This window comes from Eurytemora carolleeae, unplaced genomic scaffold (assembly GCF_000591075.1).
Source record: "Eurytemora carolleeae unplaced genomic scaffold, Eaff_2.0 scaffold213, whole genome shotgun sequence".
Classification (NCBI taxonomy): domain Eukaryota; kingdom Metazoa; phylum Arthropoda; class Copepoda; order Calanoida; family Temoridae; genus Eurytemora; species Eurytemora carolleeae.
Genome location: NW_019396118.1, coordinates 302,327 through 319,953, shown reverse-complemented (window position 1 = coordinate 319,953; position 17,627 = coordinate 302,327). Strand labels below are relative to the sequence as shown.

Genomic DNA, 17,627 nt, shown 5'->3' with positions numbered 1-17,627 from the left:
TCTTCAAAAGTTGTGAGAATAAATATCTTCACTTCGATTTGGTAATTCTAAAAATATTTTTTCTTGTCTACAGCAATTGCTGAACACTGGAGAAACTGTCTTAACCTAACCTAACTCTGAAAAAATGCACACAACTTTTAACTCCCAAAATATTGAATTTTTTTTCTTCAACATTGGGCGTTTTGATGCATTGGCGTTTTTTTTGCATAGGGCGTTTTGTTCGGGGCCGTTCTGTTATTGGGTATTTTGTACCCACTCAAAAAAACTGAGATGATATTCAAGAATTGCTAATTCGGATAAAATCGTATCAGCTTCATGGGAAACACCCTACATCCGGACTCTCAGGGGCGGGCTGAGGAAAGTTTTGATGGCCCGGGGTGGAGGGTTAAGCTGGAGAAGGAGGGGGGGGGGGGAGGGGTCAAAAGGGCGTGGCATGGGTCAGAAATACACTAAGAGCAAGAATAGGGGGGAGGGCTTAACGTGAATGGGCTGTTTGGGAGATTAGGGGGGGGGGGTTCACAACTCTGTTTAGTTAAATATATATAGAAAACGGAAATGAAAACTTGAAATAATGAAAATTATTGAAGTCATGATATAAACCAGATTTCTTTCATCTTTATAACGGTATTTTTTAGCTTCAAAGGAACTGTATTTATGATTTAACGGGACTTATTATTGAAAAGAGGAGCATGCCCGATTTCCAACGACACTCTTAAAACCTTTAAAAATGATGAATAATATATTTTTATTCGTCTCTCTACAAGTTACTGTTTTAATTGTGGTCTCTGTGTAGAGTTCACTTGAAATTACATTTACTTTCAACTTTCAACCCTTTTTTCTTCCAAATTCAAATATTGGAAGTGTGGACAAATGTGTGCCATTTTCTAGATTGTTTGTCTGTGGTAAACCGAGACTTTAGACAAGCTTTTATTATTTTTATTTTTTGCGCTTTCTATCTTTTTCATGTGAAATAAAATAAACATACATTTTCTTGTCGTTAAAATCCATTTTTATATATTTTTAACATAATACATAATACATAATGAAACTGTGAATATATAACTAGTCATGGAGCACTGGGCGTTGCCCAGGCTTATATTATTATTCATAGTTACTTTCACCGTTTACCCGCACTTGGTATTAAATCACACTTATAGCTGAAGAGCCCCTCCGTGAAAATTACAAAATTTCCAAATATATTTTATTCCATGTAACCACCCTTATTCAGCCAAGTTGGTCCCGCCGTTTGGCCAGTTATAGCTAACTTATAAATATATTTTTATTACTGAGGATCATCGTGAATCGTGAAAAATTTTGTTAATATAATTCAGTTTTGAATAAAAGTTTAAAAACTGAAATATATATATTCATGAACGAATAGCTTTCTTAAATAGATAAATACATGTCTATACAATATACATATATGATTTATCTAATTATCAACATCTAAAGAAGAGGCCTCAAGGTCAGGTATATTATTGAAACCAAATGACCGCCAGGTTACCGCTGGGGGACCGTCTGCGTGGCATGCAACTTCTCCCTATAAAAATGAAAAATTTTAAATCTAAATTATAAAATACTAGGCTAGGGAGCTTCACGCCGATCTTCTATTTAAACTCTTAGTTGTCGCTCAATCTTTTGGGAATTTATCTTTAATGACAATTTTTTTTTTTTCAGATTTGAAATTTTGTTTTCGTTCATTTAAAGATTTTTCGAAAATCAAATATTTATGGAGACAACTTTTTGTAATTCTGAGCCTCCATAAACCTTCCCTGGGATCATGTATGATTTCGGCTCGATCAGTTCAGCCGTTTTGACGTTTTGACTTTATCTAAAATCTTTAAAATAAAAGGCACACAGACCACATTTTGGAATTTCCAGGAATAAGGAATTTTGTGATGTTAGTTTTAAGAATCATACTTGAAAAAGTAAATTGAAGAAGAAATTGCAGAAACATATTTTAAAATCAAAGTTAATTTCTTAAATGCCTCAACAATTTAAAATGTATGTACTGACATCCTTGATCATTCAAAGGTTTACAGGGTTGTGAATATTACATTTCCATCTTTAGATGGAAACACACTTGAAATTACGCTTACAGCTAGTCCCTTTAAGATAGTTAAAAGTCTAACCTGAAGAAGGTTTGAGTGATTTCCATAAACCCAATACATTATGTACACGTCACACATCTCATCATAGCTAGCTAACCCCTAAGCATACAGTACATTGTACATTATGTACACGTTACACGTCTCATCATAGCTAGCTAACCCCTAAACATACAGTACATTGTACATTATTTACACGTCACACATCTCATCATAGCTAGCTAACCCCAAACATACAGTAATTCAAGTTTACAGTACATTGTACATTATGTACACGTCACACATCTCATCATAGCTAACTAACCCCAAACATACAGTACATGAAAGTGTACAGTACATTGTACATTATGTACACGTCACACATCTCATTATAGATAGCTAACCCCTAATAATACATTATGTACATTATGTACACGTTACACATCTCATCATAGCTAGCTAACCCCTAAACATACAGTACATTGTACATTATGTACACGTCACACATTTCATCATAGATAGCTAACCCCTAATAATACAGTACATTGTACAAGTACAGTACACATCGCAAATATTATCATAGCTATAGCTAACCCCTAATAATACAGTACATTGTACATGTACACATCGCAAATATTATCATAGCTATAGCTAACCCCTAAACATGCAGTAAATTAAAGTGTACAGTAGACTGTATATTACGTAAACAGCACACATCTCATCATGCCTAGCAAACCTAAACATACAGTAAGTTGTGTACAGTACACACTACACATCATAAATCTTACAAAGGACTCTTTTTCCTGTGACTTTCTTACATAGATTCTTTTAGAAGTAGTTAAATCCTATAATGTACACTGTACAGTGCACAGAATAAACATGAAAAAAATTCGATTAATTTTTTTTTCTTTTTTTTCTCTTAAATAATTCCAAATACCAAAACAGACCTGTTTCACATCTTTTCTTTTTAAATTTAGCATTGTACATCTGCAGGAATTGTATGTTGATTAATTGTGATTGCAATATTCAGTGTTTCAATAAAATGAAGACGACTTTTCTATTCAAGTTTTGATTTCTATTCAAGCTTCAAGTAGACTAAGAGAACCTGCAACATGAGAATTTCTAAAATAGATTCTAGTACAATAGATAGCAACGTAGAATTTGTACACTCTTAGTAAAATAAACAATAATAGTAATAATTTTAGAATCAAGTGCTTTATTTACAGTAAAATTAGTGTACTTTTATGTGTTCTTTAGTTTCTGTTTGTACACTTTTTTATTTAATCTTGGAAAACATGTCAACTAATGTGAGACAATTTCATTTTCCTTGTTGTATTTGACACTTGTGACGTTGTGTATAATTGGTTAATTTCTCTGTTGCCACCTATTGTACTTGACAATCTATTTGGAATTTCTCTTTGTTTCTATATTTAAATTTACCCATGCTTTTTGAAACCTTGGTAAAAATCAAAAATTGAAATCATTGTATTGGTTTATACGACGACAACTGTAAATGTCAAATTAAAAATTTTAAATTACTTTTTCTTCAAATCTTTTAAAGATTTTCTTTTTCTTAAAGTTTTTACTTTTTATGTTTTGTAATTTTAATGATCTAACAATATCACGCCTTATAGCAATGTTATCATCAGGCTGTAGCTGCAAATCTAAACATTGTGTTAACATTATTCAGCATTATTCAACATATTCAATTATTGAAGAATGTTCAAGGTTTCCATGCTGAGACAGCTGTAATCGATATGTCTTCAATATTTGAGTAAGCATAGATTATTGTTAAGCCTCGAACTGTTGCGGTATTTCCCTAATTAAGAGGACTGTGTACGTAACTTTGGGTGAACCTTCAATTGTAGATTTGTATGTTCAATTTACAACGGTGCCCGTTATACTTTTTTGTCAAACATGAATGTGATATCCTGTCTTTGTTGCTGAAAATTCAAACACTGAAATTGTTACAAAAAGTCTATAGTTCTTTAAAGCTAATCTTGATATGTATAATAAATATATCTTTATCGTCCTAATCACCTTTGTAACCTGTTGTCTATTTATCACATTTTATCTTTATTTGAGTTGCGGTCAGTCTGTAATATACTACCTCTATCATTAGACTGAAATATATCTGTTGACACAAATAAAAGAACAAAAGGGATATTCGGTAACTTTATTGAATAATTGCATGAAATGAGAAATAAAAGCAAAGTTTAAAAATATTGGCCCTTAATTGGGAGTATCTAAACGGTTGAAAATGAAATAACATTGATTAATAGTGTTGAAAGGAATGGAACAGTTGGAGCTTCATGATGGTCAGCTCACAGGTGTCAGCATCTTGGCAGCAAAGGGTTCACATCTAGGCGACAGTCCTGGAGGGTTTGCAGTCTGTAACATGTGTAGGGAGGAACTTGAATTGCCTCTCAACCCCGGGACATGCGACTGCCTTGGAGGTCGGCTTAGACATTAGCAGCATTTGTTGATAGAGTAGACATCGGCGGCGGTATGAAGGAGTTAGTAGTTCCTAGGATCGGAGGTGTTCACATCTCGACGTTCTAAAGCTAACTGACTCTGTTCCCCACAAGTAGAGGCGGTAAGGGGGGGGGGAACATGAGGAGACACATTTGGATCGGATATAGTATTATAGTATTGAGAATCTTCCGCGGTCAACTTCGCTACACAGTAGTAATCGTCTTCGTGTTTTATTTAATTTGTTAACATTGGCCCCTGGGAGGGGTTGGATTAAAAGAGGATTTTTAATCTAACAGAAATAACAAATTCAACCAATTTAGATGTAACCCCCAAATTTCAGTTATTTTTAAATGTTGACACAAATAAAAGAACAACAGGGATATTCGGTAACTTTATTGAATAATAGCATGAAATGAGAAATAAAAGCAAAGTTTAAAAATATTGGCCCTTATTGGGAGTATCTAAACGGTTGAAAATGAAATAACATTGATTAATAGTGTTGAAAGGAATGGAACAGTTGGAGCTTCATGATGGTCAGCTCACAGGTGTCAGCATCTTGGCAGCAAAGGGTTCACATCTAGGCGACAGTCCTGGAGGATTTGCAGTCTGTAACATGTGTAGGGAGGAACTTGAATTGCCTCTCAACCCCGGGACATGCGGCTGCCTTGGAGGTCGGCTTAGACATTAGCAGCATTTGTTGATAGAGTAGACATCGGCGGCGGTATGAAGGAGTTAGTAGTTCCTAGGATCGGAGGTGTTCACATCTCGACGTTCTAAAGCTAACTGACTCTGTTCCCCACAAGTAAAGGCGGTAAGGGGGGGGGGGAACATGAGGAGACACATTTGGATAAATATATCCTTCCTAAAGACTCCTTGCGTTATTTGGAGACCGACGCTACGTCCTCCATAATCAGTTATAAATGCAGACTTCGAGTATAATGAATGGTTGTGGAGATAATTATTATCCATGTAGAGGATAGATTCAGAGCGATTAAACTTGAGATTAGTCTGTTATTTAATAGTTTTGGAGTTCGGCATCGTTGAAACCCTTAATAACGAATACATAGGAAGAATTTATCAAATGTGGTCTTGACAATTTTTCAATGAGTTTTATACTACTATATTACGCAAATTTCAGCATTTGCGAAAATAAATAAATAGCCATGAATATGCGGAAACAGTTTTAAAGAGTTCCCTATACTCATTTAATTAAAAAAAAAACTAAATATCTGCAACATTCCATTATCAGAAAGTGAAGAATACGACATTTGATAAATTCTTTCGATGTATTCACTGTATATACGGGGGGGGGGGGGTGCTGAAGAACCCCTATTATATTTACCTTTGTCTTCTACAGGGTAAAATGATTGAGGCTTGAGAGGAGATTTCTTCCCTAAAACAAACAGTTCATTTTCCTGGATCTAGCCTGTAAACATGATGAGAGGTTGCTGAACTGTAACCAACAGTCGGTTCAAATTTTGACTAAACGATTCATTCCTCATAATCTTTTACTTTGGATCGTTGAATCAAGATTTGAACTGGTCTTTCAGCGACCTAGCTCAAATTTATCAAATTCGGTCTCTGCTTGATGAAGCTTATATATAAATATTTCTTTGAATCTTCCAACTTTATTTTACCAAAAACACATTTCCAAAGTTTTTCTATTTTTCTATTTTTTCTTCAAAAACTTGAATTAATTCAATAAACACTTACAAACGTATGATTTAAGAGCAAAAGGTTTTTATCACTGTTTTGGTTGATATTTTGCCGCTTGTTCTTGGATCATTGGATCTGCACATTTGTGCCATGATCCTATGGGAGCTCAAATGTTGCCAATCTAGATATCAAAGGTAAGCGTAATTTCCCTCCATGCAAAGATGGCAATGTGACAACGGGGCCCTTGAAAGCTTTGTCTAGTCAAGTATGAATTAGATATGTTTATGATAAGTAGTGAACACATTTTTAAATTAGAAAAAGACAACATCTTGAATACTTTTTAGCTTCTGCACATAACTGTTCAGATAACTGTTTCAAAGATACCGTTGTGAATCGGACATGGTCATCTTTGCATGGAGGATCACTGTAAATACTGAATTGAAAAATCTTGTAGCCGGCCCCAAATAATAATAATTCTACCAATCAATGTCCAATCATCTTTGCCCCTGACTAACCCACCACGTCGTACTCTCCAAACTGAAACCACCTAAAAAAACATGAAAAAGAACCTGGAAATATTTTATCTTCTTTGATGAAAACTGTTTTTCCACCGGGCAAAACCGGACTTCCCCTCATAATTATTTCTATTTAAAAAGGCAGTTTAACTTCCTTGCAGAATAATTTTTTTTCACTATAAGAAAGTTCAGCGTATGTTTACAATGTTTGCATGATGTACTGTCAAATGACCATACTTCCGTAGAACTGCACATTTCCTTCCTTTAAAAGAAGGCTAAAGTCAGATTATAATGCAAGGAAAGTTAATTGCAGTTGCGTATACTCTGCGTACATATTGAAACCACTTCTCTCTGGGAGTAATATGTAAACAAGAATAGATGTATAAGTATTCGAGGAGGTTAAAAGCATTAATTTTTGATAATTTTGATAATTCATATAATAGTTTCCAGAGACAGTAAACTGCAGTACAAAAGATGTGTACACCTCTGAAATAACTTTCCTTGCATTAGTACCTTGGCTAAGACCATACTTGAAGGAAGCATTCTATACCCTGTGAACTGTATGTAAACATGATAAGTTATAGATGGTTGAGTCATAGTTACACAAATAGTTTAAAAAGCTTTTCAGAGAGTTTTTTCAATAAAAGTCAACCCAACTATACTAGACTGAGAAGTGAGAACATTCCTTATCTACCGAGTCCGCAAATTAAAATTTGAGGCAAACTAGGCTTTAAGGGCACTTTGCGCCCAACTTCTATTTAAATTGTGAACATTTTCTCTTCATGTATACATTGTCAAACAAAACAAACAAAAAAGTTTCCGGGATTTAAAAAAAAAATCGTGGATTTTCAAATTTTAATGCAAATCGAATTTGGTTGGATTGGAGCAAATTTTTGAAATTTAGATCATCCATGAACCCTATGTAAAAACTTTTCAACGAATTTTATTGGCGGTTACCGGGGAAGGTATGGGAGAGGATAGAGGGGAGGGGGGAAAGTGGGGAGTTTACCTGTCCTAAAGCATGTGTATGAACCAAATAAGAAAAGGGATGCAGTATCTTATTCTCTCCAATCCTACACCCTCCGTCCTGATATGTCTACACAAAAATAACAAAAATGAAAATAAAAATCTTTAAAAAATAAATTCAACCCAAAACGCTTCAAAATCAAGACTAAAAATCGCCTTTCATCAACATTACCAATCCATGTTTACCCCAACAGCGGATTGCTAAGAATAAGTTGCTTAACTGTCCTTTTGAACCATCAAGCAAAGACATCCCGCTTTGCAAAGTTGTTTTGAAAAAATGGCGCATTTTCATCTCAAAATACGATACAAATTCTAGGAATTAAAAAATTTTCTTCCCCACGAATACTTTAGACCAATTTCGCCTACAAAACATCTAAAGTGTCAGCAAAATTGGTCTTGGAAACCCTTAACTTCCCTGTCAAGTAGTTGGAAATAATTAAAAATGGCAGTTGCTAGTTAAATAACCAAATAGAAAAATTTACCTTTGAAAAAGATGGAACATTTGTGTTCACATGTACCGACATCATACCAGCAGTTCTTAGAGGTTCTAAAATTTAGAAATTTGAGTAACATGAAAACTGTCTAATTCTGTACGCATTTTGGTTCTTATGAACAAAACATATTTATGCTTGAATGCAATACCAAATATAAGAATTATTATACTCGTGAAATAAGAATATATATATATATAGATTACCATGTGTATCTGTGTAGATTATAAGTACCCCTTAAATATCTAGAATATTTATAGATTAATCTGTATCTGTGTAGAGTTTATCTACCCCTGAAATATCTAGAATATTTATAGATTAATCTGTATCTGTGTAAAGTTTATCTACCCCTAAAATATCTAGCATATTTATAGATTAATCTTTATCTGTGTAGAGTTTATCTACCCCTGAAATATCTAGAATATTTATAGATTAATCTGTATCTGTGTAAAGTTTATCTACCCCTAAAATATCTAGCATATTTATAGATTAATCTGTATCTGTGTAGAGTTTATCTACCCCTGAAATATCTAGAATATTTATAGATTAATCTGTATCTGTAGAGTATATAGTCCACATGTTCACCCAAAAACCAGCTAGCCCTAGCCATGAGTTAGGCAATTACAAGAAAGAATCTTTTAAATGAACTGTATTTTTTTTCGCGAAACTATTGTGTTTATTTAGCATCATTTCCGTTTTTTTTCGCATTGATTATGTTTGCGCGTACTTTTTCGCAAAATTTGTGCACTTCCTATTTTGCAAAACAAATTTTCCTTTTTCGCTGGAAACCCTAATATCGACCCATATAATATCTAGAATTTATAAAGATTAACCTGTATCTGTGTAGAGTATATTATTCCTCAAATATCTAGAATATATAGATTGTAGATTAACCTGTATCTGTGTAGAGTATATCTACCCCTGAAATATCTAGAATATATAGATTGTAGATTAACCTGTATCTGTGTAGAGTATATCTACCCCTGAAATATCTAGAATATATAGATTATAGATCAACCTGTATCTGTGTAGAGAATATCTACCCCTGAAATATCTAGAATATATAGATTAAAGATTAACCTGTATCTGTGTAGAGTATATCTACCCCTGAAATATCTCCATGTTCAGGAAGATGTTGAACATTAATATAATGAACTTGAAGAACTAAATGCTGAACTGGGGAATCACCTCCAATTGCGAACCCTGAATAAAACACATAAAAAATAAATAAATAAAAAGGGGGGGGGGCAGATTCTCTTTTTTCATGTTTATGTGTATCCACTATCCAGTATCCATGCTGTTTAAAGCTTGATATAAATCAAAATTGAAATCGAAAGTCGTCTTCACTGTAATACATTCAACTAAGACTGCATACAATAATTTGCTCTATAACAACATCAAATAATCAGTATACTGAAGATTGCTTTTTAAAGTTCACTGTATGACAATAATCGCTGTAAATCTACAGTCTACCTGTAAAGTATTGATTGTCTTACGTAGGGTTGGGCGTTGTTCTCCAGGAACCATCGTTCTTTCAAGGTAAAGAACGAAACGGAACGATCGATTTCAATAAAGTTGGAACACATGTCTTTTCTGGGGAATCATCGTTCTTACACGGGAACGAACAAAATGGAACAAACGATTAAAAAAAAGTAGGAACACGCACAGCTCAAGGGCTGCGTGTCGTTCTTGGGGAATGGTCGTTCTTACACGAAACGAACGGAACAGAACGAACGATTCAAAAAAAAGAGAACTCGCCTAGGTATAGTCTTACCAACATCCTTTGGTAGTATGTAGGTTTCCCCATTTCTTGACCAAAGGAACAGGGTCATGCTTTTCATGTCTCCGGCAGAACATGTGGTCTAAACATTAAAATTATACATAGATTACATTTCCAATAAGCAGCAAAATGATTGTCGTCTCCGATTTTCTATTTTGATTAAAAATACTGTGAAGAATTTTGTAACATATAGGATTGAGGTCTCTTCGCACCCACTTTACTTTTAGTAATCTTCGCGCCCGTCTTCTATTTTAACTTCTAAAATTATGGCTTTATTTGTGAGTATCTTCTCTTTGTACAGTATTAAACATTAACAAAAAAGGTTCGCGGATTTCATAGAAAAAGAAACTCATGGATAGCACATTCCATAGACAGAGCAGATTAGCTCGAGATACACAGGTTTCTTGATTACCTTATCCTGAAAATTACCTTATCTCATAACAAATATTCTCTGTCTATAAAATGTTTTGTGTATGAAATGTCCTGTCTATGGAATGTCCTATCTTTTAAATGTCTTATCTATAAAATGTCTTTCTATGAAATGTCCTGTCTATGAAATGTCCAATCTATGAAATGCCTTTCAATGAAATGTCCTGTCTAATAAAATTCTATTTATTGTTAATGGATTTTTGAAGAAGGTATAAGAAGACAAAAAACGAATTCAATTGTATCGTTTATGAAAATCATATTCATACCCTTTCTGAACAATAATAAATACTTTCTTTAAGAATGGTTCTTACATTGAGTGCGGGGAAGCCGGGTTCCAAAACAGGGTTTCCATTACTGCCACAGTTCCATACATTAGCAGGAGTAACTGGGGGATATCTACAATATACATTTTGATACATTTGCAGGAGTAACTAGGGTATATCTACAATGTACAGTTCCATACATTTGCAGGAGTAACTGGGGTATATCTACAATGTACAGTTCCATACATTTGCAGGAGTTACTGGGGTATATCTACAATGTACAGTTCCATACATTTGCAGGAGTAACTGGGGAATATCTACAATGTACAGTTCCATACATTTGCAGGAGTAACTGGGGGATATCTACAATGTACAGTTCCATACATTATAGCAGGAGTAACTGGGGGATATCTACAATATACAGTCCCATACATTTGCAGGAGTAACTGGGGGGATATCTACAATATACAGTTCCATACATTTGCAGGAGTTACTGGGGGATATCTACAATATATAGTTCAACACATTATAGCAGGAGTAACTGGGGGATATCTGCAATATACAGTTCCATACATTATAATAGGAGTAACTGGGGTATATCTACAATATATGGGTGTGCATTACTGCATTTATGATAATTTTCTAAATATGTAGTCGTCTTTATTTTGTCAATATAAACGCCTACCACGTGTAGCAGGAATTAGGGTTCGTTATACATTACATACTGACCTACTGCATCCTACTACAGCCATATGATGCATGGTTCCTGAACAATTCTAACATATTATTTTTTTATTTATCTTTTAATATTTTTTCAATAATTAAAATAATGAGAATTTAAGCAGTAAAAACAGTTCAATATGCCGTGTGCGTTTAAAGGGACTGTAGACGTAATTTCAAGTAATTTTTAATGCATAGAGATGGTGTGTTTGATTAATGTTGGTGCAGAATATTGGTCCTTTAAACCTTTATCTGATATCGAGGTTGAGAAGATACAGGTCTCTATAGTGAACATGCAACTCTATAAATGGAGGCACACTTGAAATTACGTAAAATATTATTAAGCATGAAATTAAAGAAATTGAAGATGGGGGGTGGGGTATTCCATGTGAAGTTATACCTGGTATAACCACCGGCTTAAAGCCTCTCACCCAATATCTATAATACAAATATTTAATTACACAAATATATTGATATTAAAAAAAAACTAACCTTCCCTTTGTTCCAATTTCCACAGCAGAGCAAAGATAAACCTCATTCCTGTAATTTCAGAAAAAAATCAGATCAATTATTAAAAATTGCAAAATATCAGTATTTTTTGGCTTGGAAAGGGTGAAAGGAAATCAGATAAAATTTTCAGAAATTGAAAAATGTCAATATCTTTCGGCTTGTTGAGAGATAAAAGGGTAATAATAATAATTTTCAAAAATTGTAATTTGTTTAGATCATTATCACAGCACAACTAGGCCTATTTTAGTATTTAAAAATGTTATAGGGGCATATTTCATCAATGATTTCTCTCACAATTATTAAAAAACAATTATGTATTTGTTCTGCAAAATGCTGGGAGTGTTGTGAATATGTTCTATATATTTAAGTTTTGACTTTCCAATATAAAATTTTATATCTTAAATTAAGGAATTCAATTTTTTCAATCCGATGCATGGTGTGCACAAAGTTTTAGATTTCTGTGACAGTTGCATCCATTTTTAAGACTGCATCGGCGTTGAAATCACTTTTGATTTCATAGCGCACACTTATGTGTACTTGTTCATTACACTATACATATATTTTTTAGAAGTCCACAGATATTCTTTTAGATTAGAACATGGCAAAATTCACATGAATTTCTTGCGTGAGAGCTTGCGACCTTATGATTACTGTGTGATATACAGGGTGTCCCACATCATATTAGATCGTTTCTAACACAAAATTGCAATTTTCGGGACTAATCAGAAAATTTAAAAAGAATAAATGCTTTTTAAAAATAGTAAATGGGTAATATAAAAAATTTGCATGCAGAAAATGCGAGTTATTCTGAGCAGTACATGCGTATTTTGGTGTTAAAGCTTGGAGATAATCTAATGATATGGGACGCTCTGTATTAGCGCTCATTTATATGTTATAGCTTTGGCTGGCTGAACGGCCATAAACCGAAATGGCTGAATTTTTGAAAGAAACTCCATGGGTACACTGAGAAACCTTAAAAAAATATTCTATTTAAAATTCGAATTTTTATAAAATCATAATTTTTTTCAAAAATCGAAATTTTCTTGCACTTGCACTTGCCGTGCACTTGAGCTATTAATATAGATTCCTAATTAAAATTTCAAATCCTTGAAAACCTGGTTGGACGAACCTCCGGCATTCTCAGAGGAAACACTCCACCTCCTAAAATGCATGGGACATTAGTTTCAAAACTAACACTTGGCCCATTTCTAACACTGAGTTTTGGAAATGGGCACAAATTGATGATGGATTGGGTTTTTAGGATCTCAGTTCGAAACTAAAAGTCGATAATCAAAACTATAACCAATATTTTATTAACCATGACGAGGACAACAAATCCCAATTTAAAACTTTTTTCCTGGATCAAAATTAAAAAAGAAGTTCTATTATATTGAAACCCTTGACAGGTTTCAAGACAATTTCAGGTTTTACATTTTCGAAAATATCCTGAATTTGAATCACTAGAAATTCAAGGCGCTTCACGCCCTTCTTTCTAGCCTTAGAGGGCGCTTCGCGCCCATCTTCTAAATTAGTTGTGAACATGTTCTCTTTGTGTACATCGTAAAACAAAACAAAAATAATTCGCGGATTTTTACAAAAAATTTCGCGGATTTTCAAAATTTTTAAAAATTTAATGACGATCGAATTTTGATAGAGACAAATATTTGAAATTTTGATTTTTCATAAACCTTCCCAGGGGTCCCTAGATGTCCCACAAAAAATTTGGGCCCGATCGGTTCAGCCGTTTTGACGTTTATTGGATACAAACAAACAGACAAACACCAAAACAGACAAGCCAAATTTATATATAGATTGTCTCTTTTTCGAGACAAACCCCACTTCCCCGTTTTGAGTATAATCCTCAATTCAGAACAAAACTTGCTTTTATATATACTTACAAAATAAATCACTGAAAGTAAAAATTATCTGATGATGAAGACTAGATTAACTGCTAAATTATTTCTAAAAGCTTAATTTTCCTACTTTATTTGTTAAATATGAGAATAAAGTTGATTTAATTTCCCGCATTCTAAATAAACAATTTCCCGGATTTCTAGTTAAGTCTATGTATTGAAATAACAAAATAATATTAAATTTTAATTTCTCGATTATTTTTAAATTATAAAAGAAAAATACTTTTGTTTCCTTTTTTGTTTTTATTTTACCTTATCAAAAAATCTGGTTTTGTTACGTAAGTGCGTAAATGCTTGAATATAGTTTTGTTTAACTCGGCTTGGATTTAAAGATATACGTTTGAAAAGATAACCTTTAAGATTTGGGCCATTTCTAACACTAAGTGTTAGTAATGTGCCAAGTGTTGGTTTTGGAACTAATTTCCCCTGAAATGATTAGATTCGTGTAGTAAATATAGTAAAGTGCATTAATTTGGTTCGTTTTCTTTGGCATATACAGGGTGTCCCTCGAAACATGACGTTGGTGAATAGTTCTACATGTATTTTCTTTCAGGGTCCATATTTTGCAAAGTGTCAGAAAAGGAAATGTTTTCAAAATAGTCATAAAATATACTGCTTAATGTTTTGCCAACCAAAGAATTACAAGTTTCCAGCTGCAGTGAACCAAAACTGTGTATAAAAAGTCTGTATAAATTCTGTTGAGTCGTCTCTGCAGTGTCATTTTTGTGAGTAACCCTGTATTTCAGGTCATTGGATGTTAAATATTATTGCTGTTAGAAAAAGCAATGGAAAGCACATTATAGAGCATTCGAAGTTGTGCAAAGAAATTTTTAAGCATTTTTTGCACAGATGCTATAAACTTTATTTGCATACTTTCAGTTATTCCTAATCACAGACAATTAGGTTTGGAAAATATTGCAAATATTTTACATGATACATTTGAATTTCCTGCGTGCCTTAAAAAATATATTAGCCATTTATTGGAAAAATTTTTGCTTTCTCTGAATAACTGGATTTTACAATTTTCTGTAATTTTGATCAATGAAATAAATCCCAAAGCTGAAATGCCCGGCGTTGTCCCTGGAATAATTTTGGAAAAATTAGAATTTAAAAAAAGTTATTAGATAAATAAACAATTACCAATAATTGTTCGTAAAAAACTGAGAAAAACAGGCAGCAAAAGTCGGTGGATCCGCATTTGAACTACTGCCGTTTGAACTATGGTACGGCGAACTATTGTTCGTTTGAACTATTGTTCATTTGAACTACTGACATGACGTCATATCCTGTAGTTTAAATCAACGCATTTCTTGCTCATTTGAACTATTTTTCTACCCCAATTCAGTTTTAAATTTTTTTTTATAATCTCCATAAAGTTATATTCATGACAATTAATTAGATAAACATTACACAGAATATTCTGGGCCGAGCGCTGCGGCTAGGACAGGCTATAAGGGGGCCGAGCGTTGCGGCCACAGGTTAGGTTAGTTAAGACACTTTCTGGGCCGCGCGCTGCGGCTAGGACAGGCTATAGGGGGCCGAGAGCAGTGGCCACATGGTCAATCATATCCATGTCCAACATATAAGATCCATGTACAAAATTAAAATTAGTATTTATTAATTATTATTTAGGGTTAGGTTAGTAAAGACACTTTCTGGGCCGACACTGTGGCTAGGACAGGTTAGGGGTCCGAGCGCTGCGGCCACATGGTCAATTATATCCATGTCTAACATAAGATCCATGTATAAAATTGATAGGAGGGGGGGGGGTGTCCAAAGATCGTTCTCTTAGTCTTACTTTTAAATGTAGTTTCCTCTTTCATAATTTCCTGGTGGGGGGTGTAAGAGGACTCATCCCCCCTCCCTGTATGCCCCGGAATAAGCTGCTTATTATTTTCTAAGTATTTTTATGTCTGTCCTAGAGAACGATTTTTGAACCCCCCCAGCATTCCCCCCCCTCCTATTAAGTTAGTGCATTGCCTAAATAATTCAACTCTTTTTAACAAAAAATTTTTTATTGTGTTTTATTTGAGGGTTAGGTTAGGTTAAGGCAGTTTCTTGGGTGGGCGCTGCGGCCCTATAGGTCGTTTATTGTGCATTATTTGAAGGTTAGGACAATTTCTTGACCGAGCGCTGTGGCCAGAGCAGACATTCAATTTCAACAATTTTCATTTGAACTATTTTTTTGTCCATTTAAACTATTTTTTTGTTCATTTGAACTATTTTTCTTGTCCATTTGAACTATTTTTATGTTCATTTGAACTATTTTTTTGTTCATTTGAACTATTTTTCTTGTCCATTTGAACTATTTTTATGTTCATTTGAACTATTTTTTTTGTTCATTTGAACTATTTTTTTGTCCATTAAACTATTTCTTTGTTCATTTGAACTATTTTTCTTGTCCATTTAAACTATTTTTATGTTCATCTGAACTATTTTTTTGTTCATTTGAACTATTTTTTTGTTCATTTGAACTATTTTTTTGTCCATTTGAACTATTTTTTTGTTCATTTAAACTATTTTTTGGTTCATTTGAACAATTTTTTGCCCATTTAAACTATTTTTTGGTTCATTTGAACTATTTTTTTGCTCATTTGAACTATTTTTTTTGTCCATTTGAACTATTTTTTTTTTCGTTTGAACTATTTTTATGTTCATTTGAACTATTTTTTGTTTATTTCATCAATAATATTTTAATAGTTCAAATGAAAATAGTTTAATGAACTAAAAAATAGTTCAAATGAGCAATATATTTACTCGTTTGAACTATTGTTCATTTCAACTACTCACGTGGTCCCACGTGCAGTAGTTAAAATGAACAATAGTTCAAACGGCAGTAGTTCAAATGAAATAGCACCGCAAAACTCTTGTCCGAAAATTGTTATATATATTTATATATATCTATTAAAATTAATCAAATGAGAAAAATTTCAAATAAACACATTATTTCCAGACTGCTACAGACTCAAGACAAACTGTTACTTGGATGAAATTTCGAGCCTGTTAGACGATAAAGGAAATGACTTTAAGATAGAGGTAGATTTTTCGAATAACGGAACATTACAAACAAATTCTGTGAACGACGTCTTTAAAAAAAGATGTAAGAAACAAATTGCAAAATTAAAGACATAGAACTTTTTTCTTTGTTTAAAGAGTTTTTTTATTTGGTTTTTTCAAGACAAAAGTCTGGTAAGAAAATTAATTTTAAATGTTAAGTAAAGACGACCAGATTTGAGAGTTGAGAAATTTATTGAATAAATTGCGGCATTCAGAAATGTGTCTGCGCACCTGCGACAATCAAACAAAAACTAAAAATGAATTCATTTCGTAAATTATTATTAATTAAAGATCGTTTATAGTTGTTTAAAGTAGCAATAATAGCGTTTTTTGTACAATTCTAATGATATTTTCTATACTCCTTAGAGTCGAATATTTGTCATAATGCTGAAAACATAACAATTTCTTATCATTTCGTCATCTTCCAGAGCCCTAATGAACCAGCATTGGAAATTTTCTAGACTTCGATTTTTGCGCCCCCCCCCCCATTACCACATCTATCATTAATGTGCATTCTTTATAAATGTGAGTTAAATGGTGATAATGTGCTAAGTATACTATTTCAGAAATAAAGAATGCGTTATGAAAACATTCCTAATTCGAGTTTATTTTTATCTTCTTGGAATCTTTAACCTTGCCTGCGAAATCTTAAGTAAGGATAATTTCCTAGAGAACGATTTATGGACTTCCCCCCCCCCCTCCTAT

At 33.3% G+C, this 17,627-nt stretch overlaps 1 protein-coding gene and 1 long non-coding RNA gene across 7 annotated transcripts; one reads left to right on the top strand and one right to left on the bottom strand.

The window, feature by feature from the left end:
- Positions 1 to 996: 996 nt before the first annotated feature.
- LOC111695463 (peptidylglycine alpha-hydroxylating monooxygenase) lies at positions 997 to 15,099 on the bottom strand. Of its 6 annotated transcripts, none has more exons than XM_023464795.1 (16): positions 15,006 to 15,099; positions 13,068 to 13,113; positions 11,935 to 11,982; positions 11,843 to 11,880; positions 11,452 to 11,488; positions 10,771 to 10,855; positions 10,025 to 10,112; positions 9,331 to 9,453; positions 8,242 to 8,306; positions 7,743 to 7,829; positions 6,699 to 6,765; positions 5,905 to 5,955; positions 3,715 to 3,751; positions 3,035 to 3,074; positions 2,133 to 2,210; positions 997 to 1,540 (listed from the first exon to the last, which is right to left on the bottom strand). In XM_023464795.1, exons 1-16 carry the CDS (start codon positions 15,061 to 15,063, stop codon positions 1,433 to 1,435), a joined length of 1,056 nt encoding a protein of 351 aa, XP_023320563.1. In that variant the 5' UTR covers positions 15,064 to 15,099; the 3' UTR covers positions 997 to 1,432. The 6 variants fall into 6 exon arrangements, with proteins under 6 accessions (XP_023320563.1, XP_023320567.1, XP_023320565.1 ...); XM_023464799.1 differs by having other exon boundaries at positions 13,082 to 13,113; positions 15,006 to 15,062; XM_023464797.1 differs by lacking the exon at positions 15,006 to 15,099 and adding an exon at positions 13,936 to 13,971.
- Positions 11,994 to 16,923, top strand: LOC111695469 (uncharacterized). Its single transcript, XR_002763878.1, has 2 exons — positions 11,994 to 12,128; positions 16,819 to 16,923. It is a non-coding gene; the product is annotated as an uncharacterized LOC111695469 (long non-coding RNA).
- The last annotated feature ends 704 nt before the right edge of the window (positions 16,924 to 17,627 follow it).

Coding starts and splice junctions, on each gene's coding strand:
- LOC111695463 (XM_023464795.1), bottom strand. CDS start 15,063: ATGCGGATCCACCGACTTTTGCTGCCTGTTTTTCTCAGTTTTTTACGA. Junction 11,983..13,067: donor CCGGAGGTTCGTCCAACCAG/GTTTTCAAGGAT, acceptor CTGAAATTACAG/GAATGAGGTTTATCTTTGCT. Junction 10,113..10,770: donor CCGGCTTCCCCGCACTCAAT/GTAAGAACCATT, acceptor TTTAATGTTTAG/ACCACATGTTCTGCCGGAGA.